Genomic DNA, 20,729 nt, shown 5'->3' on the forward strand with positions numbered 1-20,729 from the left:
TAAAAATGGTGTTTATTAAATGAAATAAAATAAAAACTGACATTTATAAGAAGCATACGATCGTTGAAACTCATTACCTTCTCTCAAGATGCAACCATCATAAGGATTTCCCACATATCGATCGAGGCAAACACACGTAGGATAGTGATTGATCATTTCGCACCGAGTATTTGATCCACATAAGCCAGGGCATGGATTTTGACATTTGTTATTTGTACATGCGAGATTTTCTGGACAATCAGAGTTAATTAAACACTCTGGCCGGCAACCTTCATATGGATTACCGAAGTAGCCACTAAGACATGTGCAGCTGCCCACATCATTGCGCTCTTGACAAATTGCCTTTGGCCCGCAAGGATTAGGCACACATGGTTGAGTTGAGATGGGTGGTTTCCGATCTGGTACTGAAATAAAAAAGTAAGCTATTTTTAAGTTAATTATATATTATGTACTACCTACCTAACATCATTGCTTTTATTTAAAATAGATTCAGCTTTCATTTTTAGGGTTCCGTACCTCAAAAGGAAAAAACGGAACCCTTATAGGATCACTCGTGCGTCTGTCTGTCTGTCTGTCTGTCTGTCTGTCCGTCTGTCACAGCCGATTTTCTCCGGAACTACTGGACCAATTAAGTTGAAATTTGGTACACATATGTAAGTTTGTGACCCAAATACGAACATGTAACGTAAACAAATGAATTTTAAACATAGGGGCCACTTTTGGGGGGTAAATGAGAAAATTAAAAAATAAAATTTTTCAAACTATATCATGTTACATATCAAATGAAAGAGCTTATTACAAGGATCTCAAATATATTTTTTTTATAATTTTCGAATAAACAGTTTAGAAGTAATTCAAGAAAATAGGCAAAAAATGAGCATTCCCCCCCCCCTTATTTCCGAAACCGGAACCTTATTTCCGGTTTAAAATTTTGAAAAAAATACATAAAATAGGTCTATACCTATAGATGACAGGAAAACCTATTAGAAATGTACAGTCAAGCGTGAGTCGGACTTAAGTTAGTTTTTGATCCGACCCCTACGGATTTTTTAAAGAGATTTCACTCACGTTTCACATAAAAAATACATTGTTAAAAAGGTTTACTAATGTGTCGCAGAATGATTTTTGACATATTTTTGAAATGTCGTTTGGCAGAATTACCTTTCCTATGTATCATTCAGCATACAATCATTTCGCAGAGTTGTAAAATCCAGAACCATATTTTGGCATACTGTTGATGATCATAATAGTCTTTTAAACGAGTTCGCAGATAAATGTATTGCATAATATTTAGGTAGCATAAACTTATCAAATGCTTTAAAGTTAATCAGATAACCTAACCTAACCCAGTTTTCTGGTGGCCGTTCGTTTTGTATGAGGTCGCAGTTCTAACCTAACCTAACCCAGTTTTCTGGGAGCTGTTCGTTTTATACAGGAGGCCGCAGTTGCAACCTAACATAATCTTCTTATCTGGCACAGGTTCAATTTTGTTTGGGGGTCACAGTTCTTACTTAACGTAATCCACTTTTCTGCAAGTAGAAAAACATTATGCCATAACGAAAGTATGCTGCAGGATGATTATGGTACATAAAAGAATGCTAAACCAAAGTCAGCAAAAGTAATCTTCTGCTAAATAATATGCTGCAATAGTTATTTGTACAACAAGAGATCAAAGTTTGATATTTCTTCGAGTGCTTATTTTGAGTCCCGTGCAAGCGAAAGATTCTATAATAATTTAGAATCTTGAGCGTAGTAAGGGATTCAAAAGCGCACGAGATGTAAATAACTTTGATCTCGTGTAGTACACAAAATTTTTCACCCTAAGCAATGAGAACATACCTAGAGGGACAGAGATAATAGAACCCAAGTATATCGAACTTGTATTAGACCCCGCATGTTGAAATGACATTTGACTATGGTACTAGAATGTCATTTTATCTCACTCAGTGAGCAAAATCGCATTTTGCTCACTGACTAAGACACACTCAGTGAGCAAAATGCGATTTTGCTCACTGAGTGAGACAAAATGACTCAGTGAGCAAAATCGCATTTTGCTCACTGTTTTTAAGAAGCAAAGTACCCTTGTTCGAGCTGCTGAGGTGAAAAATGTATTGTATGCTTAGTAATAATAATGCAAAGTAATATTTATACCTAATTATCATTCTACTAAAAGTGTTTCTGCGATACATGTTATGCGAAGTGTATTTCTGACAAACAATATTATGCCAGAAGAGGGGAACCCTGTTAAAAATTGTGTAATATACGGAACCCTTGCAACGCGAGTCCGACTCGCACTTGGCCGGTTTTTCGTTAGATAATTCACTTTGACTAGGCACCTGTACCCCAGATATTGGTAAAAAAATAAGTATCTGCTGATACTTCTGTTTAAGATTCTGGACCTCAAATGAAAAGATCGAAACCTTTATAGGGTAACTCGTGTACCCGTCTGTTCTCTATCACATCCAATTTGTTCCGAAACTACTAAACCGGTTGAATTGAAATGTCGTGCCCAAATATAAGTTATCGATCCAAAGATGTAATATAAATAAATGAATTTTATTTTACTGAGGGCATAGACAAACGATACGATAAGGGCCACGACAAGGGGTAAAACAGAAAATTTAGAATAGTTTTGCGAAGTATATCATGATTCATGCGGCACATCAAAATAAAGGGATCGTTGTGAGAATCTCAAATATACTAATGGACAAATTTAGAGAAACGCAAAAAAAAGGTTTCATTACTGGATTACAGCACCTGAAGTAATTTCAAAATTTGTTCATGAGTGTATATATATTTATAAATTAAAGATAAATATTTTGCAAATTATTTAGTAAAATAAGCGAAAAAGTGATCATTACTACATAGCAGTTGTTTTCGTAGTACTTGCTAGAAATGTAATTATGCATCGTACCTTTAATTGGTAGACATTGATCAAAGGAGTTTCCTTCGTATCCTGGTTGGCAAACACATTGAGGTGAATGGCTGATGACGCGGCATATGGCGTTTTGTCCACAAGCACCAGGGCATGGGTCTACGCATTTGTTGTTGATACACGCCTTATCGAAAGTACATTCACTGTTTGTGACACATTCAGGACGGCAGAAAGGAGGTGTTCCAATAAAACCTGTCGAGCAGGAACAGGACGGCGCGTCATTTACGGCTCGACAGATGGAATTAGGACCACAGGGCGATGGTTCACATGGAGCCTTTCTTGGTGGTTGATCACCTGAAATAATATATATCATATTTAATATAGATTCTGTCGTTTTCATATTTCAGATGTTAATAGGATATGAATATCTACTTACGGTCCACAACAATGGAACATCTGGTGAATGGATCACCAGTAAATCCATTAGGGCAATAGCATATCGGTTTGTGGTTGTGAACTCTACATTCAGCGTTAAGGCCACAAGAGCCTGCGCAAGGATTATTACATTTCTGATTGGAGCAGGCCATTAAACTTGTGCAGTCTGAATCGACAGTGCACTCCGGCCTACAGGCAGGTGGTGCGCCAATGTATCCCATTAAACACGAGCAAATCGCTTGCTCATTAATTGCTCGACATACGCTGTATGGTCCACAAGGTGAAGGCGTGCAAGGGTCTCTTCTGATGGATATAGCTGAAAATAAATATATAATAACATGTGGTGAAGAGTAAGTATGCAATATATATAAAGAAAATTAAAACGAGTTTCGGGCTTCTTTTTTTTAATGTAACAGTCAAGATAGATTACTTACATGTAATAGGAGTACAAGAGAAGAATGCATTTCCTGTCGTATTAGAAGGACAACTACACATTGGTATGTGATTATAAACTTCGCAAACGGCACCTTGACCACAAATATTTGCGCATGGGTTTTTACACTCATTATTAATGCATGAAAGATGTGGCGCGCAGTCAGAATTGTGTGTGCATTCGGGCTGGCAGCTCATGTAGGGGTTGCCGAAATATTTTGGTCTACAAGTGCATTGGCCATCTCTACAGTCAGCGTTAGCTCCACAAGGGCTGGGATTGCATTTATCGTATACAGTTGGTTGGGATTCTGAAAGAAAACAATATTGTAAGGAAAAATCAATGCGACCAATTTTTGAACTAGTCATGATAAGATATTAAGGTATACCTATACAAATTTACCTATTTGCTAAAATAAAATTAAGCATAAGGTTTGTAAAAAAAATGTTATTAGATATTTACCTATATGTTCTTGAATGTAACAATTCTGGAATGGGTTCCCAGTGAAACCCTCTTTGCAGCTACATACAGCAGCATGTTGATAAACTTGACACACGGTCTGTAGTCCACATGAGCCGGGACAGGGGTCACGACACTTTTGATTCATGCAAGCCATATTACTGGGACAGTCAGAGTTTACTGTGCATTCAGGCCTGCAGTTTGGAGGCGTTCCGATGTAGTTGTTAATACAAGTGCACACCGGTGCTTGGTTTACAATTTGGCAGAGAGCGTTTGGTCCACAGGGAGATGGAACGCATGGATTCATTTCACGTGGTGGAGTTTCTGAAAAAAGTAGGTCGTTAAGAACATTTCAATGAATAAGAACGCATTCCGAGTAAGTACTCAGTAAAACTAGAATTAACTTACTATCAACTGCTAAGCATCTAATGAACGGATCTCCTTCAAAACCTGGTCGGCAAGAGCAAATAGGAGCATGGTTGACTACTCTGCACTCAGCGTTTTGTCCACAAGCATTTGTGCATGGGTTAATACATTTCTGCCTTGAGCAACTCTTTGTAGTTTCGCACTCCGAGTTTACAGTGCATTCAGGTCGGCAATTTGGAGGAGTTCCCAGAAAATCGGGCTGACATGAGCAAGCCACATGTCCATTGTTGTTATTGCAAACTGAATTGCTTCCGCAAGGGTTTGGAACACACGGATCTTTGGTTGGTTCTGTAAATAAAGCTAGAATTAGGTAGGTACATTTCATATTGAACAGTTATTATTGACATTATAATAAAATGTGTACGTATTAGGCAAAGGTTACTTTAAACCCGCAGAAAAGGAATATGTACGATACGCAAATATGCTTTTGTTTCCAATCCTAGGTATGAATGAATAAAACAATTACCCGGAGTGTTGATTATAATGTGGCAATATGCGTAAGGATTTCCAGTGTATCCTGGTGTACAACTACATGATGGAATGTGGTTGATAACTTGACACACGGCTGAAACACCACACGTTCCGGGACAAGGATCAACACATTTATTCTTTAAGCATGCTTTGTTGTACGGACAATCTGTTTGTGTAACGCATTCGGGCCTGCATGCTTCGTAAGGATTTCCATAATAATCTGGGTCACATATGCATGCAGCAGCTAGGTTTCTTGAAACTTTACATTGGGCATTAGCACCACACGGCGTCGGATTACATGGGTCTGTCGGTTCAGCCAATGGTATTCTATGACATGCTGTGAAGGGATCACCAGTATAACTTTCTTCACAGGAACACATGGGACTATGCAGCCGTACAATGCATGCTGTGTTGAGTCCACAAGATCCTGGACAGGGATCTTTACATTTATAGTTTATGCATGCTTTGTCCATGGAACAATCGTCATTGCTTGTACATTCTCGACGACACTGCGGCGGAGTACCTTCAAATGTCGGCTGACATGTACATACATAAGATGAACCGCTGTTAGTTGGTTTACAAATACTATTCTGTCCGCATGGGGAAGGTACGCATGGGTCAGACGGTGGTAGTTCTTCAGGAACAAATACTGCAATATAAATGAAAGTTATAAAATATTTGTTTATGATCAATACTCATATCCAGTAGTATTTTAAAGAATCATAACATACCATAGCAATGGGAGAACGGAGAACCAGTGTATCTGTCAGGACAGCTGCAGATAGGATTATGTTTTATAACATTGCAGATAGCATTATTTCCACATGACCCCGGGCATGGATCTTCACATTTTTGATTAATACATGCACGCGATGGAGTACAGTCTGAGCTTTGAATACATTCGGGGCGACAATTAGGTGGATTTCCAATATAATTTGGTAAGCACGCACATACTGCTTGTTCGTTAATTTCTCTGCAGTTACTGTTAGGCCCGCATGGAGAAAGTTCACAAGGTCTATTTGTTGGCTCTGGGAACAAATAAATTAATGTGTTAAACTAAACCAAAAACAGGTGCATATATTACTTAACTACCTTCAGTACCTATACTTACTTTCGATTATGTTGCATTCGCTGAAAGCATTACCAGTCATACTAGCCGGACAACTGCATACTGCAACATGGTTGTAAACGTTGCACTCGGCATTAACACCGCACATGTTTCGGCAAGGGTCAACGCATTTGGAACGCACGCAAGCCTTGTCCAGAGGGCAGTCTGAGCTCAGCACGCACTCAGGTCGGCAACCGAAATATGGATCCCCGGAGTATTCAGCAAGACATGTACATATGCCGTTATTGCACTGAGCATTAGCCCCACACGGTGTTGGATTACAAGGATCTGTCTTTTGTGGGGGTTCTGAAATAAAAGCAATTATATCAATGTCAATGTGCTAAAAAAGATCTGCGTTAACTATCATGTTTCCAGTCTCGTGAACATGCAAAATAAAATATAGAATGGACTATAGAGTCGTACCTGAGGGTTTAAGGTTGCAAATGGCAAATGGATCTCCTTGATATCCTTCTAGACACGAACACATAGGCACGTGATTGATCACATTGCATACCGCATTCAGTCCGCATGAACCTAAACATGGATTTTCACATTTCATGTTTATGCAAGCTCTGTCATTGCTACAATCGGCATTAGCAACACATTCCGGTTTGCAGTTCGGTGGGCTGCCAAGGTATCCAACATTGCATGTACACGAAGGGATGCCACCGATGTCACGGCATATGGCGTTCGAACCACATGGCGAAGGTACGCATGGGTTAACCGGATCCATGAGCGGCCGTTCTGGTATTGGAGACACGTAACATTGTGAGAATGGATCTCCAGTATAACCTCGTTTGCATGTACAAATGGCGTTATGCTTAATAACTCTGCAGTCTGAATTAACACCGCAGCCTTTCGGGCATGGATTGACACACTTAAGGTTTTCACAGGCCTTATCCATGGGACATTCGGAGCTGGTTAAACATTCTGGCCGGCACATTGGAGGTGATCCTTGGTATCCATCCAAGCACGTGCAGATAGACAACCCATTCTGAGACCTGCATTGACTATTAGGGCCGCATGGTGATGGATCACAGGGATCTTGTATTTCAGCTGCAATTCAAAAAATATATATTAATAAACAAACGTTATCAACTAGGTATACCAAATATGTCTGTATTTTAACGCTAATTAAGAATAATAAGTGTATTAAGTAAAATTGATACTCACATTGAAGCTTAAATATGCATATTTTGTAAGGATTCCCGTAATGTTGGTCTGGACAAGAGCAGCTCGGAATATGGTTGATTACATTGCATAGCGCATTTAGTCCGCAAGTGCCAGGACAGGGATCATAGCATTTATTATTTCGGCAAGCTAGATTGGCCGGACAGTCTGAGTTAAGTACGCATTCCGGTTTGCAGGCCTCATATGGGTTTCCGAAATAACCTTCTAGGCAAGTACAAGACCCGGCGTTGTATTGTTCACGGCATTCTGCGTTGACACCGCATGGAGAAGGAACGCACGGTGTAGGGCGTTCCAGTTCCGTAGCAACAACTTCAAGGTAAGTACACGTAAGGAACGGATCACCAGTATATCCATTTTGACATAAGCATATCGGTGTATGGCTTACAACTCTACATTCAGCGTTCAAGCCACATGAGCCGATGCAAGGGTCGACACATTTCCTATTGATACATGCCATGTTCAAAGCACATTCAGTGTTACTAGTGCATTCGGGTCGGCAATTGGGTGGTCTACCGACAAATTCAGGAAAGCATGTGCAAACGTAATTTTCACCATTTTCATTGCATTGCGAATTTGGTCCACAAGGAGACGGTAGGCATGGATTAACCTTCACTGGCGGTGCTGGAGCTGCAAAAATATGTACAATGTGATATTTTTTATTTACCTATATCGATAACTGTTATTGATAATCTTTATTTGAAAATTGGTTACTTACGAATAAATTGGCAATATGAAAATGGATCGCCGGAATATCCTGCCAAACAAGTACACACTGGATTGTGGTTCACCACTAGGCATTGAGTGTTACGACCGCATGCTCCTGGGCATGGATCAATGCATTTTTGGTTAGAGCAAGCTCGATTTAATGCACATTCGGCGCTTATTGTACATTCTGGTCGACAATTTGGAGGACTACCTATGTAGCCTTGAATACAAACGCACACCGCGTTTCCATTTACTTCTCTGCACTGACTGTTGGGCCCACACGGGGACGGCTGACATAAGTTGGTTGGCATGTCTGTAAAAAAATAAAAATAAGTATTACCGATGAAGTTTCCTACCTGCATTGGACCAGCGTGAAATAAATAAATAAAGATAACTTTACCGGCTCATTACAACCGAGCCAATGATTTACAAAAAAATTGATTGCAAAATGACATCTCTTAAAAAAATAACACATTTCGATTCAAATAATTAACCCCTTATTCATAAAAATCATAAAACTTAGCAAACTTTTGTAAAATTGTGTCCCTTTAAACGTTAAACACAAATGTTAAAACGACAGATAAGGACAAATGATTATCACGGGCTTGTTAGGCTTGACAAGCGTTTATGAATAACGGCATTAAGCTTTACTTTTTATAGAATACTTTTTAGATAATACTTACCAATAACTTCAGTACAGTACGAGAATGGCGATCCGGTATAGCCCGTTGGGCAAGAACACATAGGAATATGATTGAAAACTTCACAAATAGCGCCGCTGCCACATGTTCCAACGCAAGGATCCTTGCATTTATTGTTCATACATGCTTTGTCGCGTGGACATTCCGTGTTCAAAACGCATTCAGGGTGGCAACCGAAATAAGGATCACCTTGATATTCAGGTAAACATGTACAAGTGCCATCTCGGCAGACTGCATTAGAACCACATGGGGAAGGAGAACACGGATCTATTGGAACTAAAAAAAAAACATTGAATTAGCTGTTTGCTGCTTACGGTTCTGTGTCATTTTACGGGATCAAATTCTATACAACTTTATATTTTATATGTAACTAACCTTCGGGCGGCATATCGTGACAGGCAACGAACGGATCCCCAGTGTTGCCAGGTATACATAAACAGATCGGTAGGTGGTTAACGACGCTGCATTGGGCACGGAGGCCACAAGCTCCGGGACATGGATCCGCGCATCGGTTGTTAATGCAAGCATTTGCAGCACTACATTCCGCGCTGGTCACACATTCCGGCCTGCATCGAGGTGGTGAACTTATGTAGTTCGGTAAACAAGTGCATCGAGCACTGCCTCCGTATACTTGGCATTCTGAATTCGGTCCACACGGCGACGGGATGCACGGGTTGACTTCTGCAGATGGCGGTGAAATCGACTCTACAACTGTAATTAAATTACATTATATACATTGACAGACAGAAGACGATATCACAAGACATATATTTGACAACAACATAAATAAGAGACATGAAATAAATATACCAAATTAAATAAGGTAATTGAACGTTCAAAGAGAATATAAATACCTACTTAAATAAGTAGAAACAACTTACTCGGTATACAGTTGGTAAAAGGATCTCCAGTAAACCGTTCTTGGCAGGAGCATATCGGATTATGTGATATTACCCTACAATTAGCATTTCTAGCACATTGACCAACACAGGGATTAACGCACTTGCGATTTATGCATGCTTTGTCTGTCTGACATTCGCTATTAATCGTGCATTCCGGCCGGCAGTTTGGTGGAGAACCAATAAATTCAGATAAGCAGCTGCATACTGCTTGAGAGTTCACCTCTCGACATTGACTATTCGGTCCGCATGGAGATGGAGTGCACGGCGCCGGTTTAATTTCATCTGAAATAATAATGTTTTACTTTTTAATTAAAATATACGGCTATAGTAAAAAATTAAGAATTACGTAGCAGCGTTACAAAATAATACCTTCCAATTGTGGTACGCAGTAGGAGTATGGATTGCCAGTTAGTCCTGGAGGACAATAGCATGTGGGTAGATGATTCACAACTTGACAAATACCATTTGATCCACATACACCAGGACAAGGATTTTTGCACTTGTTTTGAATGCAAGCTAACATGGGTGGGCAGTCTGTATTTATGACACATTCTGGGCGACATCCTTCGTATGGGTTACCGACATACGATTCAATACATCTGCATGCGCCAGCTCCGTTTCGTTCAGAACACTCTGCGTTAAGTCTACACGGCGATGGCTCACAAGGAGAATCATAAACGATGGAATCTGTAAAAGACAATTATATATTTGTTGAAATTATACAAAAAAAGCACATTTGGAATTATTAGTAGGTACTTGGTACAGTTATGATACCTTACCTGGAATAGAATTACAGGAAACAAGAGGATCTCCAGATAAGCCAAAAGGACAGGTGCAGACCATAGCATGGCTAATAATTTTACAGTCTGCATTATATCCACAACTACCCGGACAGGGATTTTTGCATTTTTGATTAATGCATGTTAAATCGCTTCTACATTCTGAATTACTGACGCACTCTGGGCGACAATTGGGAGGTTGGCCTAAGTAATCTGGTTGACATGTGCATGATGGCGACTCTCCAATCACTTTGCAAACCGAATACGGTCCACATGGAGAAGGCGTACATGGGTCTCCCTGCGGTATTGGCATGGCAGCTGTAATCAGAAGTATTCGTGTCATGTTTTAATCAGAATTTGTTTCATTGCTATTACTTTAGTTACTTTATAGAAAAACAAGCGAACGATGGTTACTTACGTATCGGAGTGCATTGGGTAAATGGGTTTCCTGTGTATTGGTTTGGACACGAACATATTGGGTTATGATTTATAACTTCACATTTAGCTGCATAACCGCAAGCACCAACACACGGGTTGATACATTTATGATTGTTGCAAGCTTCATTCTGCGGACATTCGGCGCTGATAGTGCATTCCGGTCGGCATGATGGCGGGTTCCCAATAAACGTAGGTAAACAAGAACATACTGCCTGGTTATTGATTGAACGGCATTGGCTATTCGGACCGCATGGACTTGGATTACACGGTTCGACCAAAGAAACTGCAATAAAAATACATCCATAGTCAGCAAACTGGGCTGTATGCCATTTTTCTCACCCAAGAAAGAAGGCTACATAAAGCAAGCGGTAGGGGTTTGCCGATGATGATAATGCTGATGCTGATAATTAAATTACATATATTAGATTATCATCTACTGTTTGGTATGTTATGTTTCAGAATAAATAATTAATGAATTTAATGATATGCAATCAATCACTAATCATTATGATAGTTACTTATTATTTCATAGCAAATTGCTATAATTAGTTTATGTCGTGAAATATTTACGAAACATAATTTAGTTTAAAAATGTTTTAACAACGTACCTGTCATTGTATGACATCCAGTAAATGCATTTCCTGAAGTACCTTCGGGACATGTGCAAATTGGTATGTGATTATAAACGTTACATTGAGCGGTTGCAGCACACATTGCAGGGCATGGATTGATACATTTGTTCCTGGAACAAACTCTGTCCGGAGCACAGTCTGTACTCGATACGCATTCGGGTTTGCAAGCGAAATATGGATCTCCCTGGTAGTCACTAATACACGTGCATTCCCCATTTCTGCATTGGGCGTTGATACCACACGGTGAAGGATTACAAGGATCAGATGGTAATTCGTCTAAAAAAAATAGAACAAAGATGAATTAAAAATAAATTTAATAATTTAAGTATATGGGATTCCTTTAAATATTTAAGATTTTTTTGTGATTATTTTACCTCTTGGTGGAATTGGTCTACAGGCAACAAACGAATCGCCACTATAACCTTGAGAGCATGTGCAAGACGGAGAATGATTAAAGACTGTGCATATTGCGTTTTCTCCGCAGCTTCCTGGACATGGATCACGGCATTTCATATTTATGCATGCCATGTTAGACGGGCAGTCCTGGTTAATAGCACATTCAGGTCTACAATTAGGAGGCTGTCCTTGATATTGTGGCATACAACTGCAAGATGGACCTCCATTTATTTCTCGACAAATTGAATTGTCTCCACAAGGATTTGGGACGCATGGGTTCCTCGTCGGTTCTGGTAGTAAATGCAACGGTTCTAAAAGAAAGTACATCCAATGATTAGGCCAAATGATCACACATTATTAATTTTTTTTTTCTACTACATACGAGTGTATATTGTTGATGTCAAAGTTTAAGGACTTACGTTGCGGATAGCAGCGGGTGAATGGATCGCCTGTGAATCCAGGCGAACAAGAGCACAGAGGACTATGATTAATAACTCTGCAGTCTGAGTTTAAGCCACAACGTCCGGGGCATGGATCAGCACATTTCTGTTTAATGCACGCTCTATTGGTAGAACATTCCGAGCTAACGGTACACTCGGGTCTACAACCAGGTGGCGAACCAATGTAGTTGGCCATACACGAACAAGCGCTTTGTCCATTTACTGGCCGACAGACGCTGTTTGGTCCACACGGATTTGGTACACATGGCGTAACCGGTTCTGGTGTAGGTTCTGTAAACATGAATCAAATATTAGTGACATTTTACATATAGCAATATACTCGTAAAATAATGTGTTTGAATACTTTGAATAATAATTACCATTCTGAATAAGGCAGTGCCGATACGGGTCGCCAGTAAATCCAGGTAAGCAAGTACAAGATGGTAAGTGATTAACGACAGTACACGAAGCCATCGTTCCACATGTGCCTGGACAAGGGTCTTGACATTTATTACGTATGCAAGCTTTGTTTGACGTACAGTCAGTATTTACTGTGCATTCGGGTCGACATCCTTCATATGGATTCCCTATATAGTTTGGCAGACAAGTACAAGATCCAGCGAAGTTCAATTCTTTGCACACTGCATTGGCACCACAAGGTGTTGGATCACAAGGAGTTGGTATTTCTGGTATTATTACATCTTGAACATAGCAGTTGGAAAAAGCGTCGCCAGTAAAACCATTATCGCAGAAACACATTGGAGAATGGCTTATCGTTCTGCATTGCGCATTAGTACCACAAGCATTGATACACGGGTCTGAACATTTTGAATTGATGCAGGCTTTGTTGGCTGGACATTCGCTGTTACTAGAACATTCAGGTCTGCAATATGGTGGTGATCCGAAGAAGTTAGGCATGCAAGTGCACGATGGCGTCCCTGAAGTTTCTTTACAGATAGAGTTCGGGCCACACGGCGAAGGGGTGCATGGAGCTACAGGATCTTGCGTGGGAGCTGAAAATAACAGTAAAATAATAGTACAAAGATAAAATAACCCGTGTACGGCATGAGCGAATAACTCACTCGCGCCACAAGGGTTTCGTTTCCTTTTTATAGTAGACATTTTTTATCATGTTTTTTTTCTTATATCCGACTCATGTTTAACCGGTTTTTATATAAATTGTCGTTATGAAGTTTTCTATCACTCTTTTCATGCGTGTATGTTTAACAGTTCGGTACAGATTATTTTTAAAAATAAAACGAAAAATACGTTTCTTTAGTTTTTAGGTTTTTACCGAGACAAAACTCGAGGACCTAGGTGCTAAAAATGTGCGAATCGTATCCACGCTCGCGCGCTGATCCCAACTTATCAGTAATCAATGTATTGTTATTGAGACTTACCGAAGGGTAAGCATCGCACAAATGGATTTCCCGTGTACCTGCTTTGACAAGTACATATCGGGTTGTGTTTCACCACTTCGCACTTTGCTTCGACTCCGCAGGCTCCCGCACAAGGATCAATGCATTTCTGATTGCTGCAGGCTCGATTCGATGGGCAGTCTGAACTGACTGTACACTCTGGTCGACATAGCGGAGGGCTGCCAATATAGCCTGATACGCAACTACATACTGCTTGTCCATTAATTTCTCGGCATTGGCTGTTTGGACCACATGGAGAGGGTCGGCAAGGGTTTGTAGATATTGGCACTGTAAAATAAAGCCCTATTTATACGCAAATCCAATGCTAAATGAATAAAAGAAAAATGATATTAGGTAAGTTAGTTAAATTAATACCTTGGATTGGCGTACAGTCGTAGAATGCATTTCCTGTCATTCCCTGAGTACAGCTACACATAGGCACGTGATTGATGACGTCACAAATAGCAGTGGCTGCACAAGTGCCTAAGCATGGATTAACACATTTATTCTTTGAGCATGCTTTGTCTCTTGGACAGTCAGTGCTCAAGACACACTCGGGTCGGCAGCCTACGTACGGGTCTCCTTGATGCTCAGATATGCACGTGCATATGCGTTCGTTACAAATTGCATTGGTTCCGCATGGTGATGGATTGCATTTATCGATAATATCAGCATATACTGGTGGTTTAGGAGCGCAGGACGTAAATGCGTCGCCGGTATAACCTTCAGGGCACGTGCATATTGGATTGTGTTGAGTTACGGTACATATAGCAGTAATACCGCAAGAACCAGGACATGGGTCGCGGCATTTCTGTTGGATGCACGCTTGAGATGTCGGACACTCAGAATTTATAGTACATTCTGGTCTGCAATTAGGAGGACTGCCAACATAAGTTGGCATACATGCACACGAGGGTATATTTCCAATATCGTGGCACAGCGCATTAGGCCCGCAAGGTGATGGTGCGCATGGATTCCTGTATGGCTCCAGCTCAGCATTCGCAACTGGTGCTGCAAACAAAAATAGTTTTTACAATGATATTTACAATACACACTTTTATAGATAACGTAATAATAGTGACTAAACGAAGAAACCAAAAATAAGTTTTTCAAATGGACACCCCCTTCAGAGGAAAGTTGGCGACCCTGCACAAACCCTTCTCCATATGACATTCAATGCTAAGGACACGTATGTGTGTTCATTTTGTATTGGAAATGGGGCGCTTGGCACATTGCTTGGCACTGGAAATGTTAACATACGTCAAATCGTGTAAAAATATTTTCCATTAATGTCAATATCCATGGAGGAAAATTAAAACTACGTTTGTATGCAGAAGACGGTCATCGACAGTCGTCGTAAAAAGTAACAGCAAAGGAATTCATAAAAATAAATGTTGTTTTGGAAACTTACGAGGTATAGGCGAACACCTTGCGAAGGGATCTCCTGTATATCTTGGTTTACATTGACAGATTGGACTATGATTAATAACTCTACAATCAGAATTTATGCCACATGCATTTATGCATGGATCTTGACATTTTCGATTGATGCAAGCCTTGTCTTTTGAACATTCGGCACTAGTAGTGCATTCTGGACGACATCCTGGAGGTGTTCCAATGTATTCGGGTAAACAAGAACACACAGCTTGCTGATTTACTTCTTTGCATCTGCTGTTTGGTCCACAAGGTGATGGTCGACATACATCTTTAGGTGTATCATATTGAACTGAAATAAAATGAATGCAATGGTGAAAAGTTGTTACAAATTTGACTATCAATTTACTAGTTAATGAAAACTTACTCTCCGGTACACAGTAGCGGAATGGATCGCCAGTAAAACCTCCTTGACATGAACATTGTGGAGCATGATTGACCACTTGGCACAAAGCGTTCGGTGCACACGCACCCGGACATGGATCACGACAGTTATTCTGTAAGCAGGCTTTGTTCGATGGACAATCAGTATTAATTAAACATTCAGGTCTGCATCCTTCATATGGGTTTCCGAAATAATTCGATTGACAAGTGCATGATCCAGCACCATTCAGTTCTTTGCAAATTGCATTAGCACCACACGGAGACGGCTGACAAGGAGATGTAAACTCTTGCTCTGGCGATTGTGTATGACATTCAAAGAATGGATTTCCTGTGTATCCTGGTAAGCAAGAGCATGCCGGAGAATGGCTGATTACGTGACATTGAGCATTTACTCCGCAGGAACCAACGCACGGGTCTACACATTTTTGTTTGATGCAAGCTTGATGAGTAGGGCATTCTGTGTTACTAATACATTCCGGTTTACAGTAAGGCGGAGATCCAATGAATCCTTCTTGGCAGGAACATGAAGGTGATCCTGAGGTTTCTTTACATATCGAGTTAGGCCCACAGGGTGACGGAATACAAGTATTAACTGGTTCCTGTTGGAACGGCTGGGCGATGCATCTTATAAATGGATTACCAGTATATGAAGTTGGGCAAGAGCATACAGGATTGTGATTGATTACTTGACATATTGCCTCTACTCCACATGCACCTTGACATGGCTTAATACATTTATTGTTACTACAGGCTTCGTTCGGTAAGCAATCGGAGCTGACAGTGCACTCTGGTCTGCATGATGGTGGACTTCCGATAAATCCTGTTACGCAAGAGCACACTGGTTGTCCGTTAATATTGCGGCACTGGCTATTAGGCCCACAAGGGCTGGGTTGGCACGGCTCTGGCCTAACAACTAAAATAAAAATAAAAAACAAATTAGTTCTAGTTTTATCGAATTACATAACTCGATTTGTTAATGTATACATATTTATTAAACTATGTAGTTACCTTCCATGGGTGTGCATTGAATAAAAGCATTCCCAGTCATAGCTTCAGGACATCGGCACATCGGTATATGTCCGATAACTTCACATATCGCATTGCTCGCGCATACACCACTATTACACGGATTTACGCATTTGTTACGCATACATGCTTTGTCTTGAGAACAATCAGAACTCAAAATGCATTCAGGATGACATTCAAAGTACGGATCCCCTTGATATTCCGGGATACATGAGCACACTCCGTTATTGCATACTGCATTTGCTCCACAAGGTGAAGGATTGCAAGGGTCGATTTCATCCTGAGATGGAACTGCAAAAATAGGTTATGAAATTACATATGGCGAACTATTTTATTGTCTTGATCGGGCTTATACTTGTTAAAGGAGAGAGGGAGAGAGAGAGAGAGAGAGGGGGAGAGAGGGAGAGAGGGAGAGAGGGAGAGAGGGAGAGAGGGAGAGAGGGAGAGAGGGAGAGAGGGAGAGAGGGAGGGAGAGAGGGAGGGAGAGAGAGAGAGAGAGAGAGAGAGAGAGAGAGAGAGAGAGAGAGAGAAAACTTTTTTACAAACGTATTTGATTTGAGGGATGGTGTAATAAGCGTATGATAGTAATAAAAATTATAAGTACCTTGTAATTTACATTCAGTAAAAGCATCGCCAACGTAATTATCGATGCACGTACATATGGGAGTGTGATTTTTAATTGTACAACGTGCATTTAAGCCACATGATCCTGGACAAGGGTCTCTGCATTTTTGATTGATGCATGCTGTATCACTGGGACAATCAGAATTTATTGTACACTCGGGTCGACACTGCGGTGGAGCGCCTATATAGGTAGGCAAACAGGTGCATGATGGAATACCGCCTATATCTCTACATTGACTGAAAGATCCGCATGGTGAAGGTAAGCATGGATCCTGGGGTTTAAATTCCACAGGGACGGTCATTAAGTAGCAGCGGCTGAAAGGATCACCGGTATATCGGTCAATGCAGGAACATATTGGACTATGGTTTATAACGTGACATCTAGCATTCTGTCCGCATTGGCCTACGCAAGGATCTGTACATTTCTGACGAAGGCAAGCCATATTTGTCGGACATTCGGCACTGATAATGCATTCCGGTCTGCAGTTTGGTGGAGATCCCTGATATTCGGGCTGGCAAGAGCAAACTACTTGATCGTTTATTACTTTGCAGGCACTGTTGGGACCACACGGCGTTGGAGAACAAGGGTTTCTGTGTTCTACAGCTGTAAAAGAAAATTTTATTTGAAATACACATATTTGTCATAACTTTTTACTTGTATGCATATTAAACTGTATAGTTTACAAAGAAACACTTAATGAGTATTCTTTTAATGAGTGAGTGAAGTGTTTCTATTAAGAATACATATAAATGTCTTTAACCAGACATATTATAATACTTTTACTATTCATATGAAAAAACGATGAACTTACGTCGTATCGGGACGCAATTCTGGAAGGGGTTTCCAGTAAATCCTTGCAGGCAGGTACAAGTCGGAGAGTGATTAATCGCTTGACATTGGGCGTTTACTCCACAAGTGCCAGGGCAAGGATCTCGACATTTGTTTTGCTGACATATTCTATTAGATGGACAATCGGTATTAACTGAGCATTCAGGTCGGCATCCTTCGTAAGGGTTTCCGATATATTCTGGTGCACAAACACACGAGGCAGCGTTGTTTCGTTCCTTACACACCGCATTGCTTCCGCAAGGAGACGGAGTACAGGGCTGCGGCGGTTGTTCAATATCTACTTGCACACGGCACAAAACAAATGGATCGCCCATATATCCCTGAGGGCACACACAGTTCGGCGTATGACTAACAACTCTACATTCAGCCATCGTGCCACAAGCACCTATGCAAGGATCGGCGCACTTGTTATTAATGCACGCTAAATTATTAGAACACTCGCTGTTACTAGAGCATTCGGGGCGACAATTGGGCGGTAATCCGATAAATTGTGGCAGACAAGAACACGACGGTGAATCATTTATAGTTTGACAAACTGCGTTGGGCCCACACGGTGAAGGCTGGCATGGATTAACTTGAGGAGGGATTTCGAGTGCTGAAAAATAGGAATTTCAATTAATAATAATCAAGTATATTATTTCAGAATAAAAAGCTAAATAAAAGTATTTTCCATCTACGTTGGGTCTAGGTTCTCTTGATTGTTCAAAAACGGATAAAATAGTTGCATTTTATACACATGTGTGGCAAAGTAATCTGATGCATCTTTTGAGTTGTTTCCTTATGTTGACCGGTTGAATTGGCTCGATGATTATGAATGATAAATATTTAAAAACGTTCATTTGGATTTTTTTGGTTTGATTTTATTTGATATTTTTCATCAAATCATCACACTTGTTCGAAAATATTATACACACACCTTTTATTATTTCGGTATTTTTATCGTGCATGTGCTGTCCGAAGGGTCCATATTGGGTTGCATACAAGTTTAGGTCATATCTTTGTTGCGCATAACAACTTGTGTCATAATCATCATTGCGCATACAAATGAAAAGTCATATTATATTGTGTCATACATTTTTAGCCATAATATTTGATGACATACTCAGCAGTTATCATAATTTTTTTGTACATATATTAGGTTTTGATTATAATGAATCAAATGTCATACCAGCTAAAAGCATATTTATCGATATTTATAAGGTTTTTACGTATAACGTTTTGTAGCATAATAATTTTCAACCATAATGGTTTACATAAATAATTTAAGAAACTAATTTTAGCCTGTCAACAACTCCTCGAAAAAAAAAATTTTCCCTAATCTCCGTCCAAACACTTAATTCGATGGAGCCCCGCTCACGCGGGGCTCCTATTTCTGCGTAGTTTGCCCTTCGGGCATCTAAAGCAACCTAACGAACCTAACCTACCTATTATGATTAGTTTCTTTTATGACCACTAAATATATGACTTAATTTTTTATGTCTATATTAATACTATGCACTGCAATACTTCGAACGAAAAACAATTATGGATATCCAGCAGATGACTTAAAATTTTATGCGAATTAAATTCATGACTACAAAAATTATGACATAACTAATTTATGACAAAAACCCAGTTATGCTCAGGAATAATTCTGACTAAAGATTTTTATGACTTACAATTTTATACATAAAGTGTTATGACAATTAAAAATATGACAAAAGTTGTTATGCGACCAGAGGGAGTCTCGCTGTCCGAAAGAACCATATAGTAAATTGGAATTGGCAATGAACACTATTTAAAGATTGTATTGGATTTTAGACTCTTTTGAGAAGTCGTTTATTTTTTGTTCATAGTTATACTACTTACGTCTCGGGATACACCTGGAGAATGGGTCACCCGTGAGTTCGTTTGGACAAGAACAAATGGGATTATGATTGACAACTTCGCAATGTGCCCGTATACCACAAGCTCCGATGCATGGATTCACACATTTGTAGTTGTTACAAGCCTTGTTCAATGCGCATTCGGCGCTTGTCGTGCACTCGGGCCTGCATGTGGGAGGGTTTCCAGAAAAGCCAGGCAGACATGAGCAAACCGCTACGTTATTTATTTCCCGGCATTGACTATTCGGACCGCAAGGACTTGGATTACATAGCATTGTAGGTGATGGCGCTGAAAATTAAAAAATAATTATTAGTTTATACTTATTACTTATTTCGTTTGACATGTCATCATGTATCAGTTTTATTCTCTATTTCACGTAATGGTGAACTCATCTGAACACTTACTTTGAACAACATTACATGTAACGAACGAGTTTCCTGTGAAACCTAGTGGACAACTGCACATGGGTACATGGTTGATGACTTCGCATATCGCGTTGCTACCACAGGTATCGGGGCATGGATGTACACATTTCTTGTTGATACAAATTTGGTTTCTTTGACAGTCCGTACTTATGGTACACTCTGGTCGACAACCGATATAAGGATCTCCACCGTATTCAGGTAAACATCTACAATCTCCATTATTACACTCTGCATTGGGACCACAAGGCGATGGGTTACATAAATCCGTTGGTGTAGGATCTAAAACAAAACACAAATGTAAGTAGATATACCTA

General features: G+C 40.1%; 1 protein-coding gene across 1 annotated transcript in view; it reads right to left on the reverse strand.

Annotated features, from left to right (window-relative positions):
- LOC134793172 (uncharacterized) overlaps positions 1–20,729 on the reverse strand; it is a 139,966-nt gene that overhangs the window by 16,887 nt on the left and 102,350 nt on the right. Inside the window, exons 84-114 of the mRNA XM_063764759.1 lie at positions 20,395–20,694; positions 19,973–20,278; positions 18,087–18,719; positions 17,255–17,878; positions 16,633–16,941; positions 15,608–16,537; positions 15,218–15,532; positions 14,182–14,817; positions 13,789–14,094; positions 12,769–13,401; positions 12,368–12,679; positions 11,927–12,259; positions 11,529–11,828; positions 10,901–11,203; positions 10,483–10,800; positions 10,073–10,390; positions 9,683–9,985; positions 9,177–9,512; positions 8,784–9,077; positions 8,111–8,413; positions 7,378–8,022; positions 6,628–7,260; positions 6,208–6,510; positions 5,828–6,124; positions 5,092–5,745; positions 4,608–4,913; positions 4,203–4,523; positions 3,745–4,050; positions 3,312–3,626; positions 2,915–3,229; positions 78–404 (exon numbers count right to left, since the gene is read on the reverse strand). Of these exons, the coding sequence (XP_063620829.1) occupies positions 78–404; positions 2,915–3,229; positions 3,312–3,626; positions 3,745–4,050; positions 4,203–4,523; positions 4,608–4,913; positions 5,092–5,745; positions 5,828–6,124; positions 6,208–6,510; positions 6,628–7,260; positions 7,378–8,022; positions 8,111–8,413; positions 8,784–9,077; positions 9,177–9,512; positions 9,683–9,985; positions 10,073–10,390; positions 10,483–10,800; positions 10,901–11,203; positions 11,529–11,828; positions 11,927–12,259; positions 12,368–12,679; positions 12,769–13,401; positions 13,789–14,094; positions 14,182–14,817; positions 15,218–15,532; positions 15,608–16,537; positions 16,633–16,941; positions 17,255–17,878; positions 18,087–18,719; positions 19,973–20,278; positions 20,395–20,694 (12,534 nt within the window). The remainder of the gene's footprint in view (positions 1–77; positions 405–2,914; positions 3,230–3,311; positions 3,627–3,744; positions 4,051–4,202; positions 4,524–4,607; positions 4,914–5,091; positions 5,746–5,827; positions 6,125–6,207; positions 6,511–6,627; positions 7,261–7,377; positions 8,023–8,110; positions 8,414–8,783; positions 9,078–9,176; positions 9,513–9,682; positions 9,986–10,072; positions 10,391–10,482; positions 10,801–10,900; positions 11,204–11,528; positions 11,829–11,926; positions 12,260–12,367; positions 12,680–12,768; positions 13,402–13,788; positions 14,095–14,181; positions 14,818–15,217; positions 15,533–15,607; positions 16,538–16,632; positions 16,942–17,254; positions 17,879–18,086; positions 18,720–19,972; positions 20,279–20,394; positions 20,695–20,729) is intronic.

Source organism: Cydia splendana, chromosome 8 (genome assembly GCF_910591565.1).
Source record: "Cydia splendana chromosome 8, ilCydSple1.2, whole genome shotgun sequence".
Taxonomy (NCBI): Eukaryota; Metazoa; Arthropoda; class Insecta; order Lepidoptera; family Tortricidae; genus Cydia; species Cydia splendana.